Source organism: Salmo trutta, chromosome 4 (genome assembly GCF_901001165.1).
Source record: "Salmo trutta chromosome 4, fSalTru1.1, whole genome shotgun sequence".
In the NCBI taxonomy this organism is placed as follows: Eukaryota; Metazoa; Chordata; class Actinopteri; order Salmoniformes; family Salmonidae; genus Salmo; species Salmo trutta.
This window is the reverse complement of record NC_042960.1, coordinates 22,102,434-22,123,425: the sequence shown is the minus strand read 5'-3', so window position 1 is coordinate 22,123,425 and position 20,992 is coordinate 22,102,434. Positions and strand designations below refer to the sequence as shown.

At 41.2% G+C, this 20,992-nt stretch overlaps 2 protein-coding genes across 5 annotated transcripts in view; both read left to right on the top strand.

Moving 5' to 3' along the window:
* Positions 1-10,696, top strand: part of gucy1b1 (guanylate cyclase 1 soluble subunit beta 1) — a 49,566-nt gene extending 38,870 nt beyond the window's left edge. For 2 of the 4 annotated variants that reach the window (XM_029750162.1, XM_029750163.1), the window contains exons 11-13: positions 2,067-2,207; positions 8,724-8,878; positions 9,123-10,696. In XM_029750162.1, the coding sequence (XP_029606022.1) occupies positions 2,067-2,207; positions 8,724-8,878; positions 9,123-9,255 (429 nt within the window). In that variant the 3' untranslated portion in view covers positions 9,256-10,696. Of the gene's footprint in view, positions 1-2,066; positions 2,208-6,442; positions 6,757-7,054; positions 7,126-8,723; positions 8,879-9,122 lie in introns of those variants that run through there. The other 2 variants (XM_029750165.1, XM_029750166.1) reach the window with 2 other exon arrangements.
* Positions 10,697-18,970: 8,274 nt separating this feature from the next.
* On the top strand, positions 18,971-20,992 carry fabp2 (fatty acid binding protein 2, intestinal). Its single transcript, XM_029750160.1, has 4 exons — positions 18,971-19,126; positions 19,546-19,718; positions 20,266-20,373; positions 20,712-20,992. Exons 1-4 carry the CDS (start codon positions 19,060-19,062, stop codon positions 20,760-20,762), a joined length of 399 nt encoding a protein of 132 aa, XP_029606020.1. The 5' UTR covers positions 18,971-19,059; the 3' UTR covers positions 20,763-20,992.

Sequence of the window (20,992 nt, the reverse complement as noted above, 5' to 3'; positions counted from 1 at the left end):
CTGAACACTCCTCGGACCACTCCTGGAGAACCCCCGGGTTCCACGAAATCCGGGGATTGTGATCAGCCAGCCAGGGGACCCCCAGCACCACCGGAAATGCAGGTGAATCGATAAGAAAGAAACTAATCCGTTCCTTATGATTCCCCTGAGTTACCATGTCCAGTGGAACTGTAGACTCCCTAACCAGCCCTGACCCTAATGGCCGGCTATCTAGGGAGTGCACGAGGAAGGGGGAATCTATCGGCACTCGCGGAATGCCCAGCTTAATGGCAAGTCCGCGATCCATAAAGTTCCCAGCTGCGCCTGAATCGACTAGCGCCCTATACTGGGAAGAGGGAGAAAAATCAGAAAACAAAATTAATAAGAACACGTGACCAACAGGGGGTTCTGGGTGAGTTTGGTGCTGACTCACCTGGGGTGACCGAGAAGTGTTCTGCCTACCCTCTCGACTCCCAGACTGATTCCTCCAGCACCGGTCGGCCGTGTGTCCTCTCCGACTACAATTGGTGCAGGAGGAGCCACCTCCTCCGGTGCCCCTCGGCACGGTCCCCCCCAACTCCATAGGAGTAGGGGCGGGGGTGCACGGAGGTGGAACGGACAGGACCCTTTCCGAACGCCCGCGGGCAGCCAGCAGATTGTCCAGTCGGATCGACATGTCGATGAGCTCATCCAGAGAAAGAGCGGTGTCCCGACAGGCTAGCTCCCTGCGGACATCCGCCCGGAGACTACACCGGTAATGGTCTATCAGGGCCCTGTCGTTCCACCCCGCCCCAGCAGCCAAGGTCCTGAACTCCAGCGCAAAGTCCTGTGCGCTCCTCGTCTCCTGCCTGAGGTGGAACAGCTGCTCACACCGAGTGGTCCCTCGCCGAGTCCGGACCATTCCAGAACGCATTGGCCCACTCCAGAGCTTCGCACATCAGGCAGGAAATGAGGGCACTCACGCTCTCCTCTCCCGAGGGAGCAGGTCTGACAGTGGCCAGGTACAGCTCGAGCTGGAGCAGAAATCCCTGGCACCCAGCCGCCGCTCCATCATACTCCCTCGGGAGCGCCAGACAAAGCGCGCCGGAGCCAGACGCAGTGGGAGGCGGAGGTGGCTGCGTCGGAGGAGCCGGAGGTGGAGAGAAGAGACCACTCCTCTCCCAACGATCCATCCTCTCCATCATCTGGTCCATCGCAGATCCAATTCGGTGGAGGACGGACGTATGATGGAGTACGCGTTCCTCCATCGAGGGAAGGGGGTTAGCAGCTGCTCCTGCTGACTCCATTGGTAGTGGCGGGATTCTGTAAGGGTCGGGCTTAGTGGAGGACGAAACAGACGCAGAAAGCAGCGAGAAGGGTTATAGCTTTTAATGCTCGAAAAACAAAACACCAGCCGACCCAACATGCGAACTTAGCGCACACAAAATGAAAGTGCCCCAAACACAGGGGACAAAATACAGTGAGCGCAACACGATGCACTAGCGCAAAATACAGACAGCGCTTACCCAAGCAACACACAGAGGAAACAATCCCGCACAAAGAGCAGGCGGGCCAACTAGCTAATATAGCCCCGCTAATCAACCCAACTAAGGACAGGTGCAAACAATAACAGAAAGGAGAAAACAAAAAGGAATCAGTGGCAGCTAGTAGGCCGGTGACGACGACCGCCGAGCGCCACCCGAGCAGGAGGGGGCGCCACCTTCGGTGGGAGTCGTAACAGGTTTCTTTATTTTGGCAGTTACCTGTATATCCCAATGTATTGGTTAGAGATTTATGTGATGGCTTGTAACCTCAAGTGGCACTTAATAGTTTGATGAACCATTGAAGTCCAAAGATCCTTTTCATCATAAAGATTTACATTAAGGGGAAAAAATATTGTGTGATATAAAATTCTGCATAGTAACAGAAATAGCTCTCTCTACCTATAGGTGGAAACAGTGAGTGATATAAAAGTGTCAAAAAGAATAGTGTAAAAAATGACAGTGTTTTCTAGACTTCTTGTCCTTTTCACATATAACCACTTACATCACACAGCATTTTCTGATATAACGTTCTGCCTGGTAACCAAAATGTCTCTCTTTCTATAGGTGGAGACAGTGGGTGATAAGTACATGACGGTCAGTGGGCTGCCAGAACCATGTACCCACCACGCTCAATCTATTTGCCACCTGGCCCTGGACATGATGGAGATTGCTGGACAGGTCAAAGTGGATGAAGATCCAGTACAGGTGAGGATGGGATATGTTTCCTTTTTCCAACATTTTGACAAAAATGTATTGAGAAATGTAGCAAACGTGAAATGCTGGTGCTGGCTGAACCATATCAGCAGCCTTGTCCAGAAACGACAAAGCGCTAGATGGGGGTGGGCAATAATTTTGGCTCGAGGGCCACATGGGGATTTCGAAATTCAACTGAGGGACACATTTTTTGGGGGAGCAATTTGTTCAAATCTATTGAGGTGTCTGAAAAATTGCAGTTTTTTCAGTATACAGTGCCTTCGGAAAGTATTCAGACCGCTTGACTTTTTCCAAATTTTGTTAGGTTACAGCCTTATTGTAAAGTTGATTAAAAACAGGTTTTTAGAATTGTTTGCTAATTTATTAAAAAATATCACATTTACTTAAGTATTCAGACCTTTTACTCAGTACTTTGTTGAAGCACCTTTGGCAGCGATTACAGCCTCGAGTCTTCTTGGGTATGACGGTACGAGCTTGGCACACCTGTATTTGAGGAGTTTTTCCCATTCTTCTCTGCAGATCCTCTTAAGCTCTGTCAGGTTGGATGGGGAGCGTTGCTGCACAGCTATTTTCAGGTCTCTCCAGAGATATTCGTCCGGGCTCTGGCTGGGCCACTCAAGGACATTCAGACACTTGTCACAAAGCCACTCCTGCATTGTCTTGGCTGTTTGCTTAGGGTTGATGTCCTGTTGGAAGGTGAACCTTCGTCCCAATCTGAGGGCCTGAGCACTCTGGAGAAGGTTTTCATCAAGGATCTCTCTTCACTTTGCTCTGTTCATCTTTGCCTTGATCCTGACTCCCAGTCCCTGCTGCTGAAAAACATCCCCACAGCATGATGCTGCCACCACCATGCTTCACCTATAGGGATGGTGCCAGGTTTCCTCCAGACGTGACGCTTGACATTTAGGCCAAAGAGTTTCATCAGACCAGAGAATATTGTTTCTCATGGTCTGAGAGTCTTTAGGTGCCTTTTGTCAAACTCCAAGCGGGCTGTCATGTGCCTTTTACTGAGGAGTGGCTTCCGTCTGGCCACTCTACCATAAAGGCTGATTTGTGGATTGCTGCAGAGATGGTTGTCCTTCTGGAAGTTTCTCCCATCTCCACAGAGGAACTCTAGAGCTCTGTTAGAGTGACCATTAGGTTCTTGGTCACCTCCCTGACCAAGGCCCTTCTCCCCCGATTGCTCAGTTTGGCTGGGCGGCCAGCTCTAGGAGAAGTCTTAGTGGTTCCAAACTTCTTCCATTTAAGAATGATGGAGGCCACTGTGTTCTTGGGGACCTTCAATGCTGCAGACATTTTTTGGTACCCTTCCCCAGACCTGTGCCTTGACACAGTTCTGTCTCAGAGCTCTACAGACAATTCCTTCGACCTCATGGCTTGGTTTTTGCTCTGTCATGCACTGTCAACTGTGGGACCCAATGTAGACAGGAGTGTGCCTTTCCAAATAATGTCCAATCAATTGAATTTACCACAGGTGGACTCAAATGAAAATGTTTGTAAACATTTGTAAAAACCTGTTTTTGCTTTGTCCTGTATTGTGTGTAGATTGCTGAGTTTTTTTTTCTTTCATCCATTTTAGATTAAGGGAGTAACGTAACAAAATGTGGAAAAAGTCAAGGGGTCTGAATACTTTCTGAAGGCACTGTATGTTCGAATTTTAATAATTCTACTTGGGAAGGCAGATCAAGTACTTTTTCTTTTTTACCAAGAGCAAACAACACTTTGGATGTGAACACTCTGAATCCTAAATTATTACTCCACATTCTTGACATGTCACTTTATTTTGAGCCTACTTCGCAGTGGGCTTTGAACGGGGCACCCAGCTCACGCCTGGGAGGCAGCCTGGTTTTCAAAACAATCACAATTCTCCTGGTGCAATCTCCACCCACCCGGGCCAGCTTAATCGAATCCTCTCATTGTAACATTGCTGTAGCCCTCAGTTACAGGAATAGGCGTATAGGTGGTTGAGAGAGCACATGAGGGCCACATCCCAATTATCTTATGGTGTGCACTTGCCAACTCCTCATCTTGGGAGTATGCAAGTGCATACTTCGGGCGAAGGGAGGAGATTCGGGACACAACTCAGCAACATGACAGCAACAAGTCCAACTCATTTGAGTACTGCCTATGATAAGAAAGGGTGCTCCACACACAGTCTGTTCACAGTGTGTGACACAATGTGTCTTTGGGTGGCACAATCACTGCCAAGTAATGACTTGTAATGACTTGCAAACATACAGTACGCAGTATCTACCTCTGTTTGCAACATCTGCCTCCTATCTATCCAAGTAGTTGTACCTAATATGGGATACTTACTTGTACATATCCTACATTACACCTTGTTCGACGATGTTTATCTGTTCCATTACACATAAGAGTAATTGGACTCTGGCGTCTTCTGTACGGGGGAGTTTTGTTAAGATGCTTGGTCTGAACATTAACATGGATCACTTGCGGTACGGTTTTGGAAGCATAAGGACCTCATCTTTCATATCAGCGAGAGATAATTTAAAAAATAAATAAAGGTTAAATTGATACACACCTTGCTAGGGCTAGTGTTCCCACATGGCCACATCTCCATGTTACAGCGCGTGTTTACGGAAGACATAGGGATCACCTGTGTTAATTAGCTATCTAGCATGCTCTGAACACCTGTGTGTAATGGACGAAGGCCACCAGAAACGTGTTGTCACTGAAAAATACTGTTGACTGTACCTGTGATGAAGCCGGTTAAATCAGCGTACAGTAACTGTACATTTTGCATTTGTGAAATTATTTTGATGTGATATGAAAGTAAAGGGCCTTGTGTTTCTAGAACCATATCGCAATTGATAATCAATTTGTTCAGATGGAGTATTTGGCTGTTTTGGCTGCCAGAGCCAGTATACAGTACTTCGGAAAATAATAATAACAAAGTATTGGGACAGTGACATTTTTTTATTTTTAAATTGGCTCTGTACTACAGCGCTTTGGATTTAAAATGATACAATGACTATGAGGTTAAAGTGCAGACTGTAAGCTTTAATGTGAGGGTAATTTCATCCATAATGTGATAACCGTTTAGAAATTACTGCACTTTTTGTACATATTGCCTCCATTTTAGGGGACCAAAGTATTGGGATAAGTTCACTTATGTGTATTAAAATAGTTACAAGTTTTCTTTTTGGTCTCTACAAACTTGTTGGATGCATTTGCTGTTTGTTTTGGTTGTGTTTCAGATTATTTTGTGCTCCATAGAAATGAATGGTAAATAATGTAGTCTCATTTTGGAGTCACTTTTATTGTAAATAAGAATAGAATAGGTTTTTAAACACTTTGCATTAATATGGATGCTACCATGACTACGGATAGTCCTGGATGAATCGTGAATATATAACGCTGGGACGTCGTGGGTGTGGAGTCAGGCGCAGGAAACAGAAGCGTTTAGTACAGTGCTTTTTATTACGCACCACCAAACGAGTATTCGCCCAACACAACAGGGCGTATCAAAATACAAAGTCCCAAAAAACACGATCCACTACACAACACACAGGGTAAATTAATGAAACAAGCCCGCACACAGAACAGTTGGGGAGACGGGCTTAAATACCTCAGCTAATGACCTAATTGAAACAGGTGCAACAAATAAAGGCATAACCAACAGAAAAGGAAAAAGGGAGCTAGTAGGCCGGTGACGACGACCGCCGAGCGCCACCCGAACAGGGAGAGGAGTCACCCTCGGCAGGAGTCGTGACAGAATAATGATGAGTGAGAAAGTTACAGATGCACAAATATCATACCCCCAAAACATGTTAACCTCTTACCATTACAATAACAGGGGAGGTTAGCATTTTTGGGGTATGGTATGGTATGATATTTGTGCTGTACAACAAAAATATATTTAAAATGGTATTAAATATCATCTTATCTTATAAATACATTTTCATCATGTAATTCTCAACATATTCATAACAACAGCAAAATACAATGTTTCCCTTTGTTTACACTCTGTTTTGAACATTTCTTGTCGCCATGACTACAACAGGCTATCTTGACTGGCACTAACTTTAGCTGAAATTAGCTTCTATGCTAATGGTCTTTTATACATTAATTAAACTAACATTATGAAAAATAACAATTATATCATTACACTCCGCTTAACTTGGTGTTTCATATCCTATGCTTTATAACTCACTCACCGTGATGATAACGTTAATCATTTGTTTATCTGGTGCTTTTCTCTTCAGTTTTCAGTTCAACTCATTCAACTGACTCACTGACTTGGCAGGCTAGCACGAGAGTGTGTGAAGCAACCACTAGAGCAGGCCGAAACAAGCTACAGTTCTCAGGGCTACAGTTGTAATGTGGAGATGTGCAAGTTTGTAGATGTATATCTATGTTTAGTTTTGTTAGTCCTATTCATAAGAAAGTGAGATAAGTAAATAGTAAGGATATGATGCAAGATACTTGATATCACAAATCATAAACCCAGGAAATTATAATCATAAGCATGTTTCATTCATGAAGTATGTATCATATTACATTAAACAAATGATAAGAATATTGCGATATACAGTACTGACTCTTATTTAATAATCTCTTTTTTATCGTCCCGTCTCAGACATTAGTGAATGATTTGTTTTTGTCGCTTTACCCCCTAGTATTTTTTAGCATCAAGTATTTATAAACTCTTCTTTAAAAAAGCCACTGTCCACATAAGACATTGTAAGAGCTGTAACTTGGATGTTAAACAGCAGACTTTTTGTTTAACTGACGGATTGAGTTTGTTATTGTATCAGTGACTCTTGGAGACTTGGCATTGGAAAATCACATCTGGCTAACAAAACATTGTTTATCAGACACATGGCATGGGGTGGAGAGGATCCCAGTTTGGCAGTAGAAACAACCTCCAATCATCTCACTGCTCAAGGTAAAAAAAAATAGGTCCCCATTCCACTTCATCCTAAACATTTAGTGTTCAGCTTGTGTTCTGTTCTCACTGTTCGAGCACTGAAGGTCCTGAACCCGTAAGAGACACAAATAGAGGGTCTGCTACGTTCAATGGAATGTTTATGGATTTGTTATTTCATTTAGAGTCTAAATATTTCATCTCGTTTTAGGTGCCCTTTCTTTCACCTTAGACATAGTTTTAAATGACAAATACCATCATTACATTATGTAGGCATATGTAAACAAATTACCTGTATTTACGCTAGTGTAATAATTCCAGTCATGGCACCAGTTATTGAAGGTATGTCTACTATAAACAGGAAATTGAGAGTCCAAAAATGACTGCATATTGCAAAACACTGCTCGCCCGTAGCAATTTCCCCAAAAACAAACAGTTATAACAGCCTTCATCTATCATGTTCTCTCTTTTCCCGAGCTCATCTAGCTAGGCACACAGAGCCAGTGCCACATTTAAACAGTGTAAAGACTTCTTATTTGTCAAATGAAATGGATCCTCATGCAATAAGGGGTGGAAGGGGCTGGCACAGTCATATAAATATACTAACATACTCAGACCATGGCAATTTGACTGGTACACTCAATTCCTAATTCTATTGGCACAGTCCCATCAGGGCCGGATTACCTAATGGGCACACAGGGTTGGGGGCCCCCTAGATAGTATTTGAAATGTAGGTTGTGAGCCCCCAGGAGGACGGGGCCACTGCAGACAGAATATTATGAACACGTCGGTTGTGAACCCCCCCCCCCAGATAGCATATGACCTCATCAGTTGAGGGCCCCCTGGAGGTCGGGCAAACGCAGCCCTGAGTCCCATAGAGCTGTAAAGAACTGTAGAGATCCAGAGAAACCTTGACCTTGTAACACCTCCAAACTAATGTTCCAAAAACATGTTCGCAGTTGTTTCAACCGTGTTCACATTTAGACACATTGCAGAGATGTTAAAAACAACAACACTGCAGCAGATACATTGTTAAACATTCCATGACCAACGACTAGTTATCTTGTCTCTGGTGTTTATCCATGTCTTTGTGGAACACAAATCATCAACCGTGTCTATTGTTTAACTTTGGCTTAACATTTGGTTACAAAGATGTAAACGTCATGGTGGGTGTTATGTAAACAGTACATTTACTATAGACAGTCGGTTCCAAAATGGTTAGCTATATGGAAGTTATGATGGTAGGAATGTTGTGTGAATTATCTGATATATACTGGGTTATTACATGGCAGGTGATCAGCCACTGAAAAGTCCAAACAGCTTGATGAAGTCAATAGATTCATGCACACTGTTCAGCATGTGCCAATGTTGTGTGAATCCAGGGATTAAAGAAAAGTTTTTTTAAACAGTGTAATCCCGCTCTTCCTTTAGTATGTTTCATGCTTTATTAGTCAGACATAAAACAGGTGCTGGGACACAGGCAGGTAGAGTTGAAATGGGGATCAAACCCCGGTCTCCATTGGGGAGGCATGTACATATGCTGTTCAGGAGTGTTACTTACTCGACCGTGACTCTGTATGGGAAACCCAGTTTTCTTGACAATCCTCTTCTCTCCCTAGATAACCATTGGGATCCACACAGGAGAGGTGGTAACTGGGGTCATAGGTCAAAGGATGCCCCGCTACTGCCTGTTTGGAAATACTGTCAACCTCACCAGCCGTACAGAAACCACAGGAGAGAAGGGAAAAATCAACATTTCAGAATATACTTACAGGTAAGGATAAATATGCCGTTATTTAGATAAATGAGACGTTGCTGTGAAGTGCTGATCCATTCTTTGTAAGATCGTGCATGGCATGGTATAGTACTGTTGCTGACCCTGTCCTTCAACCCTTCTGTATGTGTGTGTCTTGGGGGTTGGGCTAAAGGGGAAAAAATGCCTTCTTCTTTTGAAGCAGCCTTTGGAAACAACATATTGTTGAATTCTGTGAAAATGTGGGAAATACCTTTGATTTCAGGTGTTTGCAGTCGGCAGAGAATGCTGACCCCCAGTTTCATTTGGAGTACCGAGGACCCATCACCATGAAAGGCAAGAAGGAGCCCATGAATGTGTACTTTCTGTCGCGCAAAAGTACTGAAAGCGATGTTTGATCACAAAAGTATTTCCCTTTCCCCAGCCGGAAAAATGCATAAAAGTGTAATTTTTGGGTTCTAATTTGGTTTTACGGGTTGAAGAGACATCAGATAACCAAATTAGAACCAAGAGAAGATGTCCTTTTCTGGCCGCTAAAAAGAGAAGTTAAAAAAAAAAACGTTTTACAATCAGCATAAAACTGGACCATAACTCATGCCTGACCAGTTTTGCTCACTGGATCACCTGTCAGTTTCAAGAACCTGCTGTATCTGAAGACAATTTTACCATCTAGAAATATACCTTGTTCTCTCCTTCACCAACAGTTATTCTTATTGTTAGTATGTATGTTTGTTACAAGTGACTATAGGTTAGATTATAGGTTTAAGTTAGTATGATATGACACAGATGAAGAACCTATTTTTATGGATATACTGTAGGTACTGGCACGTACTGTAATACAATGTCATGTATTTTTTTTCTCTATCCATTCCAGCATTTAAAGTAGTATTTTACCCTCAAGGTATTCTGTATTCTATGTATTTATTCACTAATGTTGTATCTGTGCACTGATTTTCTTTGTAATTTTTATTTGTGGTATAATATACATGTATAGGCCAAAATGTATAGGCCAAATCATAATCTCAACTGAATTCCATATTCTGTAGGACACACTGAACCTTTGGTATAATGTATTAAACACATTAAATATTTCACTTAACTGTCCAAATAAATTTTAACACCAATAAGCAGTGTTATGTAGTAGTGAACTACATGTAGTTCAACTAGTAAATTAACAAAATGATGCAGTACCTTGGTGGTAGTTGAACTACATTCAAATCTTGGTAGTGTTGTCATTAGTTAATTACTTTCTTTGCCATGTAGTGGTGTAGCTAACTACTGGAACTAAACACTACTCTTTTTGCAAAAAGAAAAGAAAATATGGGTGACGTAGGCAATCATTTCCTTTCTTTTTTGACCTCAGACCTGCCTAATTCTCACTTGAAACATCGGTTTTGTGTTTAATAGGCTAAATTACATATTCTGTTAACATATGACCCCAACTTGATCTATTCTTGCAATTTCTTGTCTATGACATTTCATATTCACATATCATAATTTTCACGATTTGGATGTCGAGAACTACTTTTTCAAAGTGACTTTAGTTAAGTAAACTATATTTTTCTTAAGGGTAGATTTAGTATAGCTTAACTTCTTCCAGTGTGAAGTAATTGGTAGCTTGATAAATTATATTGTCAGAGTAGCTTCCCTAACACTGCCAATATATTGTTCTGTAAGTGTGACATTTATTTTAAACTGCACTCACCCAAAAACTTGTTAATGTGCAAGTGCCTCACAATGTGGCATGCTATTGTGTAGGAGAAGACTATTGTTTTTACATAAATTAATTCACTGTTTGTTTCATTGATGATTTTTGTTGAATAAAAAGAGGCTACCAGAGCTGTGGTATTATTTATTTAGTTTTTTATTACTTATTTCCATGCTGGCATGTAATGGGGATTGTTCGTAGGCTGGTGGAACCAGCAGAGATCGGGCTGCTTCCACCAGGCTAGATAGTTGGGACAATAATAGGAGAAATGTATCAAATATTTGAATAGGAGTGGGCTGTCAAGGAGTAAGTGAGGCAAGAGGTAATTCTACTATACATACACTACTGTACCAAATGAGCAGAGGAATTAGAAAACAGTTCATGCATTTTTGAACAAAGTCACTGTTTGCAACTGAAATACTCAACCTTGCAGAAGCAGAGGAAATCATCCTTGGTTAATGCGCCCTCAAGTGGCCAGTTGTAGAACTGTTGATACTGACTGACAGATCAGAGCCGAGTACACAGATCAGAGCACACAAAAAAGGAAAGAAATGTTTAGCACCATGTGTCCTACCCTACCACCCACCCTCCCTAATGATCCTCAATGATTTGATTTTCTTTCTATCCTAGTATTGAGGTACACATCATATAGATATATATCTACACACATCAATAAAAATGAAAACTCAGGTACATAATCAACCAGACAACAAAATAAATTAAAGCTTGCCATGTCCTATAAAATAAATCAAATAAAATGTTATTGTTCACGTACACATATCCTGCAGATGTTATCGCGGGTATGGGTTTTTAGAAATGTTTGCAGATTAAAAACAGAAAGAGTACATTTATATAAGTATTCAGACCCTTTATTCAGTACATTTTTGTCATTTAGCAGACGCTCTTATCCAGAGCAACTTACAGTAGTGAATGCATACATTTCATACATCATTATTATTTTTCTTTTACTGGTCCCCCGTGGAAATTGAACCCACAACCCTGGCGTTGCAAACACCATGCTCTACCAACTGAGCCACACAGGACCAGTACTTTGTTGGAGCACCTTTGGTAGTGATTACAGCCTCAAGTCTTCTTGGGTATGATGCTACAAGCTTGGCACACCTGTATTTGGGGAGTTTTTCCCATTCTTCTCTGCAGACCCTCTCAAGCTCTTTCAGGTTGGATGGGGAGCGTCGCTGCACAGCTATTTTCAGGTCTCTCCAGGTATGTTTGATCGGGTTCAAGTCCGGGCTCTGGCTGGGCCACTCAAGGACATTTAGAGACTTGTCCCAGAGCCACTCCTGCATTGTCTTGGCTGTGCTTAGGATCGATATCCTGTTGGAAGGTAAACCTTCACCACAGTCTGAGGTCCTGAGTGCTCTGGAGCAGGTTTTCATCAAGGATCTCTCTTCACTTTGCTCCGTTCATCTTTCCCACAATCCTGCCTAGTCTCCCAGTCCCTGCCACTGAAAAACATCCCCACAGCATGATGCTGCCACCAATATGCTTCACCGTATGGATGGTGCCAGGTTTCCTCCAGATGTGACGCTTGGCATTCAGGCCAAATAGTTAAGTCTTGGTTTCATCAGACCAGAGAATCTTGTTTCTCATGGACTGAGAGTCCTTAAGGTGCCTTTGGTCAAACTCCAAGCGGGCTATCATGTGCCTTTTACTGAGGAGTGGCTTCCGTCTGGCCACTCTACCATAAAGGCCTAATTGGTTGAGTGCTGCAGAGATGTTTGTCCTTCTGGAAGGATCTTCCATCTCCACAGAGGAACTCTGAATCTCTGTCAGAGTGTCACCTCCCTAAACAAAGGCCCTTCTCCCACGATTGCTCAGTTTGGCCGGGCGGCCAGCTCTAGGAAGAGTCTTAGTGGTTTCAAACTTCTTCCATTTAAGAATGATGGCGGCCAATGTGTTCTTGGGGACCTTCAATGCTGCAGACATTTTTTGGTACCCTTCTACAGATCTGTGCCTTGACACAATCCTGTCTCGGAGCTCTACAGACAATTCCTTCGACCCCATGGCTTGGTTTTTGCTCTGACATGCACTGTCAACTGTGGGACCTTATATAGACAGGTATGTCCCTTTCCAAATCCTGTCCAATCAATTGAATTTACCACAGGTGGACTCCAATCAAGTTGTAGAAACATCTCAAGGATGATCAGTGGAAACAGGATGCGCCAGAGCTCAATTTCGAGTCTCATGGCAAAGGGGTCTGAATACTTATGTAAATAAGGTATTTATTAATTTATTTTTTTGGCCCAAAAAAAACCTTCTTTGACTTTGTTATTATAGGGTATTGTGTGTAGATTGATGTGGAAAACATTTAATGTAATACATTTTAGAATAAGGCTGTAACGTTAAATTAAATTTTAAAAAATGGTAAAATGTTTTACACCAGATGTGCAGTTTTATCATCTTTACAAACGTTCAGTATAATTGAAGTATAATTATTTGATGAATGTTGTTAAAAAAGCCTCGTTGCAGGTTTTCATGGGAATAATGCGATAACTTCAAAGAAAATAAAAACCAGCACACTGTTCTTGCTAGTATGGCATATTTCATTAAAGGTTAGCTTACGTGGTGAACTCTTGGCCAATCTTCTGAGCTTTTTGATGTGCCGGGCTCAAATGCAATTGGATGCTTGATATCGATATAATTTCCTTTTTACAGATATCGATATAGCCTTTCCATATTGATGCCTATCACTACTACTGAGTATAATGCTGTTAATGATTAACCTCCCACATCTACATTGTTGAGTAATGTTCCCTTGATTGATTACATCACTACAGCTAAAATAGAAAGGCATCTTCCAAAGACAGCTTCTTTGAGGTGTATGTATAGGTCATGTGAAATTTGCTAATGGAAAATGCTGTCCAGAAGGATCTCTTAGGATGACAGTTGTGCCATGTCTGCACACTGCACAGTACTCATTAATTCATTAATTAATTTAGAGACTTCTGCAATAAATCCGTGTGTACCATGGTGAATATGGTACAACTCTTTAGTGAAAAAGAACCTAACATACTGTAGGTAGCATAAAAAGTTGAAATGGTGCTAGATAGGGAATAATTTTCCTATATTTTAACCTATATTTTCATTGTAAAGAAAGCTACACAGATTTGTAGAAATAAACAGTAGAAACAAAGAAACCGAGTGCCACACAAACGCCAATCCATTCATTACAGCCAATGTTCTCCTACACATCAGATTATTTCCCCATTGGCTCTTTCTCTGGCAGACCACCTAAACTGAGGGAATCTAAACAGAAAATATAATCTGCTATTCTCCTATAGGACAGTAAAGATGTCACAATACGTTATCTGTTAGGGCTTACACTATCCCCGTGCAATATTAACTGACAACTACGAAGGTCGTCATTTTTAGGTCAAGTAGTCGGAAGATTAAGATTAAAGTCTTCTTTCAAACCAAACTTTATCAGAGATGCAGATGATTACATCCGGCCGTGATTGGGTGTCACATAGTGCGGCGGACGATTGGCCCAGGGTCATCCGGGTTTGGCCGGGGTAGGCCCTCATTGTAAAAAAGAATTTGTTCTTAACTGACTTGTCTAGTTAAATACAGGTTAAATAAAAAATAAAAAATAAAATAAAGATAGGCAAGAGAGAGGCAATGGTTAAGATCCAAGGCCACCGATGTGAACCAGTCCCTAACACTTAACTGTCCTTATCCTGATCTTTACTGTCCTATAGGAGAATAGCAGATGCGCTTCTTATGGTGCACTCAGTTTACGTGGTCTGCCACAAAGTAATTTGACGTCCATAGACAAAATAAAAAATAGGCAGCGCTATCTATGCATGATCAAAGGGCAAGAAGTTCATGGTGAACGTTTTTTAAAATCTTTATTGTCCCATATAAGACATGTGCCAGAGGGCCACATTTCACATATTGGTCCACTCTGGGGGGGACAAAGTCTAAAAATTATTTTCATTAAGGTCAATGTCTGTGGGTTATATTTCAGTATGATAACTACTTATCGGAGGTAGCTAAATTGTGGTTATCGGTGCATTAATGTTATGACCCCAATGAGGTTATTTGTTTCAACAGGATTGAGGGTATGACATGAAATGTTCATCACCAATCGTCTCAATTGGTGTCTTACAATACAACAATGGATAGATAATACAATGGATGTCATAATACAACACAAAATAAGGTGTGAAACAATTGGAATGGTAATGAATTATCTATGGGTACGAAGCCAGAATGGGTAGTATTGGGAATTTCTTTATTGTGACCTTGATGATAACTAACACCAAAAGTATTTTAGTTATATAGAGTCATCCTATATTTAATCATATTTAGTCCATGGACTAATAGGGACATTTGATCTACAGGCAAGATTACATAGCACATTACATACAATACAAACCAAAGAGACAATATAAACTATACATAATGTTAAATAAATAAATAATATATATACAGCACATTGTGCTATTGAATAAATGACACATTTTACTGCCAATTGTAGGCTCTTGATCGAATGATAACAACCACATGTGAGCACCAGGAATAAACAGGGCTTCAGTTTGTAAGGGGCCATGAATCTTATCCAACTCCAGATAGAGTTCATGTGAGTAGTGGGAAGGAATTAACTCATCAATCTTTCACCTACGTCCTTTCACCTACATTCTTGTGTTGTCCATTTCCTGAAAAGTTCCCATTGTGGAGATACAAGGTTTTCTTCCAAATAAACGAATTAAGAACAGAATCCATCTGAGTGCATTAGTCTCTCTTTCAGATTTCTGTCTTTCAAATATCATCTGCTGGGTGATGACACGGCAGCCATTTTTGCGCCAGAAATTTCACCACACAACAGCTAAACACAAAAATGCAATACACATGTTTATTACGACTCCCAAAATAAGAACTGCTTTAGTTTTCAATTGTTGTGATAGTTAGATGAGTGCTGAACTTTTTGGTGCAAAAATAGCTGCCGTGTTATCACCCACCAGATGAGATTTGAAAGAGAGAAATGTGAAAGTGGTTGCAGCAAGGTGAGATGCTGGGGATGAGTGTTTCTGTGGGGGATCCTAGGTTATAACTCCTACTCTGCGGTAATGTGATGTATGTTTGTCAGGAGAAAACCAAGTCTTTCGGTTGATTTGAGGTGATTTTAGTTTATCTTTCACTGCAATATTACATTTGTGGTGTATCTTCCCTCCATTTGCTCCCATAAACCAATCCCAACCATGAATTAGTTTATCCTGGCTCATAGGCTGCTTACAGGGTAAGGAACCATCTTACTATTACGTAAGAAATCACAACTTTATCTTAAAAGCTCTCAAAAGCAGTTTCCCTATCACTACCATGATGGCTGCTGGTAAATATTGAGAGACAACCAAACATACACTGAAAAATATATATAAATATGTAAAGTGTTGGTCCCATGTTTCATGAGCTGAAATAAAAAATCCCCAAAATGTACCATACGCAAAAAAGGCATATTTCACTCAAATTTGGTTCATATATTTGTTTACATCCCTGTTAGTTAGCATTTCTGACAGGTGTGGCATATCAAGAAGCTGATTAAACAGCATGATCATTACACAGGTGCATCTTGTGCTGGGGACAATAAAAGGCCACTCTAAAATGTGCAGTTTATTTATTATAATTTTTTCATCTTTATTTAACCAGGTAGGCCAGTTGAGAACAAGTTCTCATTTACAACTGTGACATGGCCAAGATAAAGCAAAGCAGTGCGACAAAAAAACAACACAGAGTTACACATGGGATAAACAAACGTACAGTCAATAACACAATTACAAAATCTGTATACAGTGTGTGCAAATGAAGTAAGGCAGTAAGGCAATAAATAGGCCATGGTGGCGAAGTAATTACAATTTAGCAATTAACACTGGAGTGATAGATGTGCAGATGAGGATGTGCAAGTATAAATACTGGTATAAATACTGGTGTGCAAAAGAGCAGAAAAAAAGTCTGGAAGGAGAGTTTACAGTCTAGCCAGACACCTAGGTATTTATAGTTGTCCACATATTCTAAGTCAGAACTGTCCAGAGTAGTGATGCTAGGCGGGTGGGCGGGTGCGGGCAGCGATCGGTTGAAGAGCATGCATTTAGTTTTACTAGCATTTAAGAGTAGTTGGAGGCCACGGAAGGAATGTTGTATGGCATTGAAGCTCGTTTGGAGGTTAGTTTACACAGTGTCCAAAGAAGGGCCAGATGTATACAGAATGGTGTCATCTGCGTAGAGGTGGATCAAAGAATCACCAGCAGCAAGAGCGCCATCATTGATATATACAGAGAAAAGAGTCGGCCCGAGATTTGAACCCTGTGGCACCCCCATAAAGACTGCCAGAGGTCCGGACAACAGGCCATTCGATTTGACACACTGAACTCCCCGTGTGGCTCAGTTGGTAGAGCATGGTGTTTGCAACGCCAGGGTTGTGAGTTCGATTCCCACGGGGGACCAGTACGGAAAAAAATTTATGAAATGTATGCATTCACTACTGTAAGTCACTCTGGATAAGAGTGTCTGCTAAATGACTAAAATGTAAATGGAAACTCTATCTGAGAAGTAGTTGATGAACCAGGCGAGGCAGTCATTAGAGAAACCAAGGCTGTAGAGTTTGCCGATAACAATACGGTGATTGACAGAGTCGAAAGCCTTGGCCAGGTCGATGAAGACGGCTGCACAGTACTGTTTTTTATTGATGGTAGTTATGATATCATTTAGGACCTTGAGCGTGGCTGAGGTGAACCCGTGACCAGCTCGGAAACCGGATTGCATAGCGGAGAAGGTACGGTGGGATTCGAGATGGTTGATGATCTGTTTGTTCACTTTGCTTTTGAAGACCTTAGAAAGGCAGGGCTGGATGGATATAGGTCTGTAACAGTTTGGGTCTAGAGTGTCTCCCCCTTTGAAGACTCGCCACCAAACCCACTGGCTCCAGGTCATCTACAAGTCTCTGCTAGGTAAAGCCCCGCCTTATCTCAGCTCGCTGGTCACCATAGCAGCACCCACCCGTAGCACACGCTCCAGCAGGTATATCTCCCTGGTCACCCCCAAAGCCAATTCTTCCTTTGGCCGCCTTTCCTTCCAGTTCTCTGCTGCCAATGACTGGAACGAACTGCAAAAAACACTGAAGCTGGAGACTCATATCTCCCTCACTAGCTTTAAGCACCAGCTGTCAGAGCAGCTCACAGATCACTGCATCTGTACATAGCCCGTCTGTAAATAGCCCATCCAACTACCTCATCCCCATACTGTATTTATTTATTTATCTTGCTCCTTTGCACCCCAGTATCTCTACTTGTACATTCATCTTCTGCACATCTACCACTCCAGTGTTTAATTGCTATATTGTAATTACTATTAACTCCCTCATCCTACCTCATTTGCACACACTGTATATAGACTTTTTCTAATGTATTATTGACTGTATGTTTGTTTATTCCATGTGTAACTCTGTTGTTGTATGTGTCGAACTGCTTTGCTTTATCTTGGCCAGGTCGCAGTTGTAAATGAGAACTTGTTCTCAACTAGCCTACCTGGTTAAATAAAGGTGAAATAAAAAATAAAATACTACTACTCTGCTACTACTGTACTACTACTACTACCACTACTACTAACTACTACTACTACTACTACAAATGTACTACTACTACTACTACTACTACTACTACTACTACTACTACTACCACTACGAATGTACTACTACTACTACTACTACTACTACTACTACTGCTATTACTACTGCTACTACTACTACTACTACTACTACTACTACTATTAATGTACTACTACTACTACTACTAACTGCTACTAACTACTACTACTACTACTGCTATTACTACTACTACTACTACTACTACTACTATTAATGTACTACTACTACTACTACTAACTGCTACTAACTACTACTACTACTACTGCTATTACTACTACTACTGCTACTACTACTACTACTACTACTACTACTTCTACTACTACTTGTTTACTACTACTACTACTACTACAGCAACTACTACTACTACTACTATTTACTACTACTACTACTACTACTACTACTACAACAACTACTTGTAGTAGGAGTAGGAGCAGCAGCAATACTGCTCTACTAAATAGATGGAAAACAGTGACCCATTGTTTATAACAAAGGAACTATCCTGCACATCCGAAGCACAGCACAGATTATCTGTGGCCACAAATAACTATGTGATAGTAAAGGGCAAAGGATGTCGAAACAATAACCTTCCATATTGTATGATCATTAAATGGACAATTCCCATTGTACCAAAACACAGCTATTGGCACTACACAGTGGAAGATCATGACTTGTGTAGCCTTGAGGAAATATGAGCTTTACACAGCCACATCAGCATATGAGATAGGGGAGAGCGATAAGAGAGTGAGCTAATACAGGCCGTGGTTTAAAAGGCCAGGTGGTAGGCTAAGGCAGGTCACTCCTTAGAGTAGAGCCAGTCCAACCCTTCCAGCAACCATGACCTACAACGGCACTTGGAAAGTAGACCGCAGCGAGAACTATGAGAAATTCATGGAGCAGATGGGTAAGAGATCAATAGTTTTGGGATTTTTTTTTGGGGGGGGGAAAGACACTTCGGCACAAACAGACTTTTGATGTATGTTGACAGCAAAGACAGGTAGGCCTACAAAATGTTTACATAAACAGGCATACAACGTGCATTTAATGCAAATAAAGTCAATTAACTTTTTGTACCACAGGCAATTCAGTGGTGTGTTTGTATAAAAGCCATTTTTAATGCATTAAATGCCTTTAGATTAAAGGACTATGTATGTTTTCTGACATGTTATATGTACCTTGCACCTAAGGCACTGTAAAATGAATGCATAATATCTAGCCAGGTGCTGCACTGTAGTACATCCAAATGAAATATCTTGTATAGTCGTTTACGCATGGTTCAATTAGATTTGGAGTTGGACACATGGATTGTGTCTCTGTTCACAGGTGTCAACATGGTCAAGAGGAAGCTGGCCGCTCACGATAACCTCAAGATCACCCTTGAACAAACTGGAGACAAATTTGTCGTGAAGGAGGCCAGTTCTTTCCGCACGCTGGATATGGAATTTACCCTGGGAGTCACCTTTGAATATGCTCTTGCAGATGGGACAATGCTATCAGTAAGCAATGCATTTATACAGTATTATATAGTATTATAGTCTTGCAGCCATACATACAATGGCTGTGGAAGAGCCTAGGCATAGTTTTTATGTTGATGCATAGTGTATTCCCAGGAGAAGAAATTAGTAACAACATAATTGAATGGGTGCATACCACAATTCCAAAGATTTTATTCCTATCTGTTATTTCCAATAACAAAAGTTGATTGCATTATTTTTCTGTGCTCGAAGCTATTGAGAAGCTATTCAGTACTTGATAATGAGTTGCAAAGTACAGGGCACAGTCCCATTGGCACTGTTCCAACATGTCCACACTAGGATACCAGTTAGAACACATTCAAAATACATTTCTTCATTATGTACAGTTTGCTACTGTGCATATAGGAGCACAGGCCTGATGAAGTATAAAACCTTTCAGCAACTAGATGAATATGATATAGAAATCTTTTTCGATGTGCAGCATGACTGCAAAAAACATAACCTGGAATATTACCACTTGATTCTTGGACCAGTATCATGATGAATTATTTGACCTTTCACCCCTCAGGGTTCATGGGGCATGGAAGGAGACATGATGAAAGGTACATTCACCAGAAAGGACAATGGAAAGGTGTTGAAAACTACCAGAGCCATTGTTGGAGAGGAACTTGTACAGGTTAGTTACCCTCTCTGGAAAATGTTATTTGCATGTGAAAAAAGTGTATATGCACCCTGTTTTACACACCCTAAATGAAAACATATTTACACTTCTGAAGAAGAAAACAGGCAGCAGACCTTGGCCAAAGTACAAATCAAATGCTTGAAAGTACCTAGCTTGATTTACCTTGGGAGTTTTCAATGTTGGGACGATTCCATTGGTTTAATTATACAGGGCAAACCAAATCAAGTGGAGCATTTGACAGAAGTATTTGTCATGGATATGGGTTTGAACCAGGTCTGGTTGTAGGATATTTTTGATGTCATAATAAAATATATATACTCTTCCTCCAACAGAGCTACAGCTATGATGGAGTCGAAGCCAAGAGAATTTTCAAGAGGGGTTAGAGGAAACCGATCAAACAATCCAACCACTAAGACCAAGAAGAGCTACGTTCAAATCCAGAATTATACCATTTTACAACCTTCCTTAAGCCACTGGACCACTTTAGGTCTTTGTAATGCCAACATCATTTTTAGCTGTACAAGATGCACTGTTTGTAATAGAAATGTGTAAAGAAGGTTTGATTTGCACTTCAAGTTTTGATATTTTAAGAAGTAAACATGTTTTTGATTTA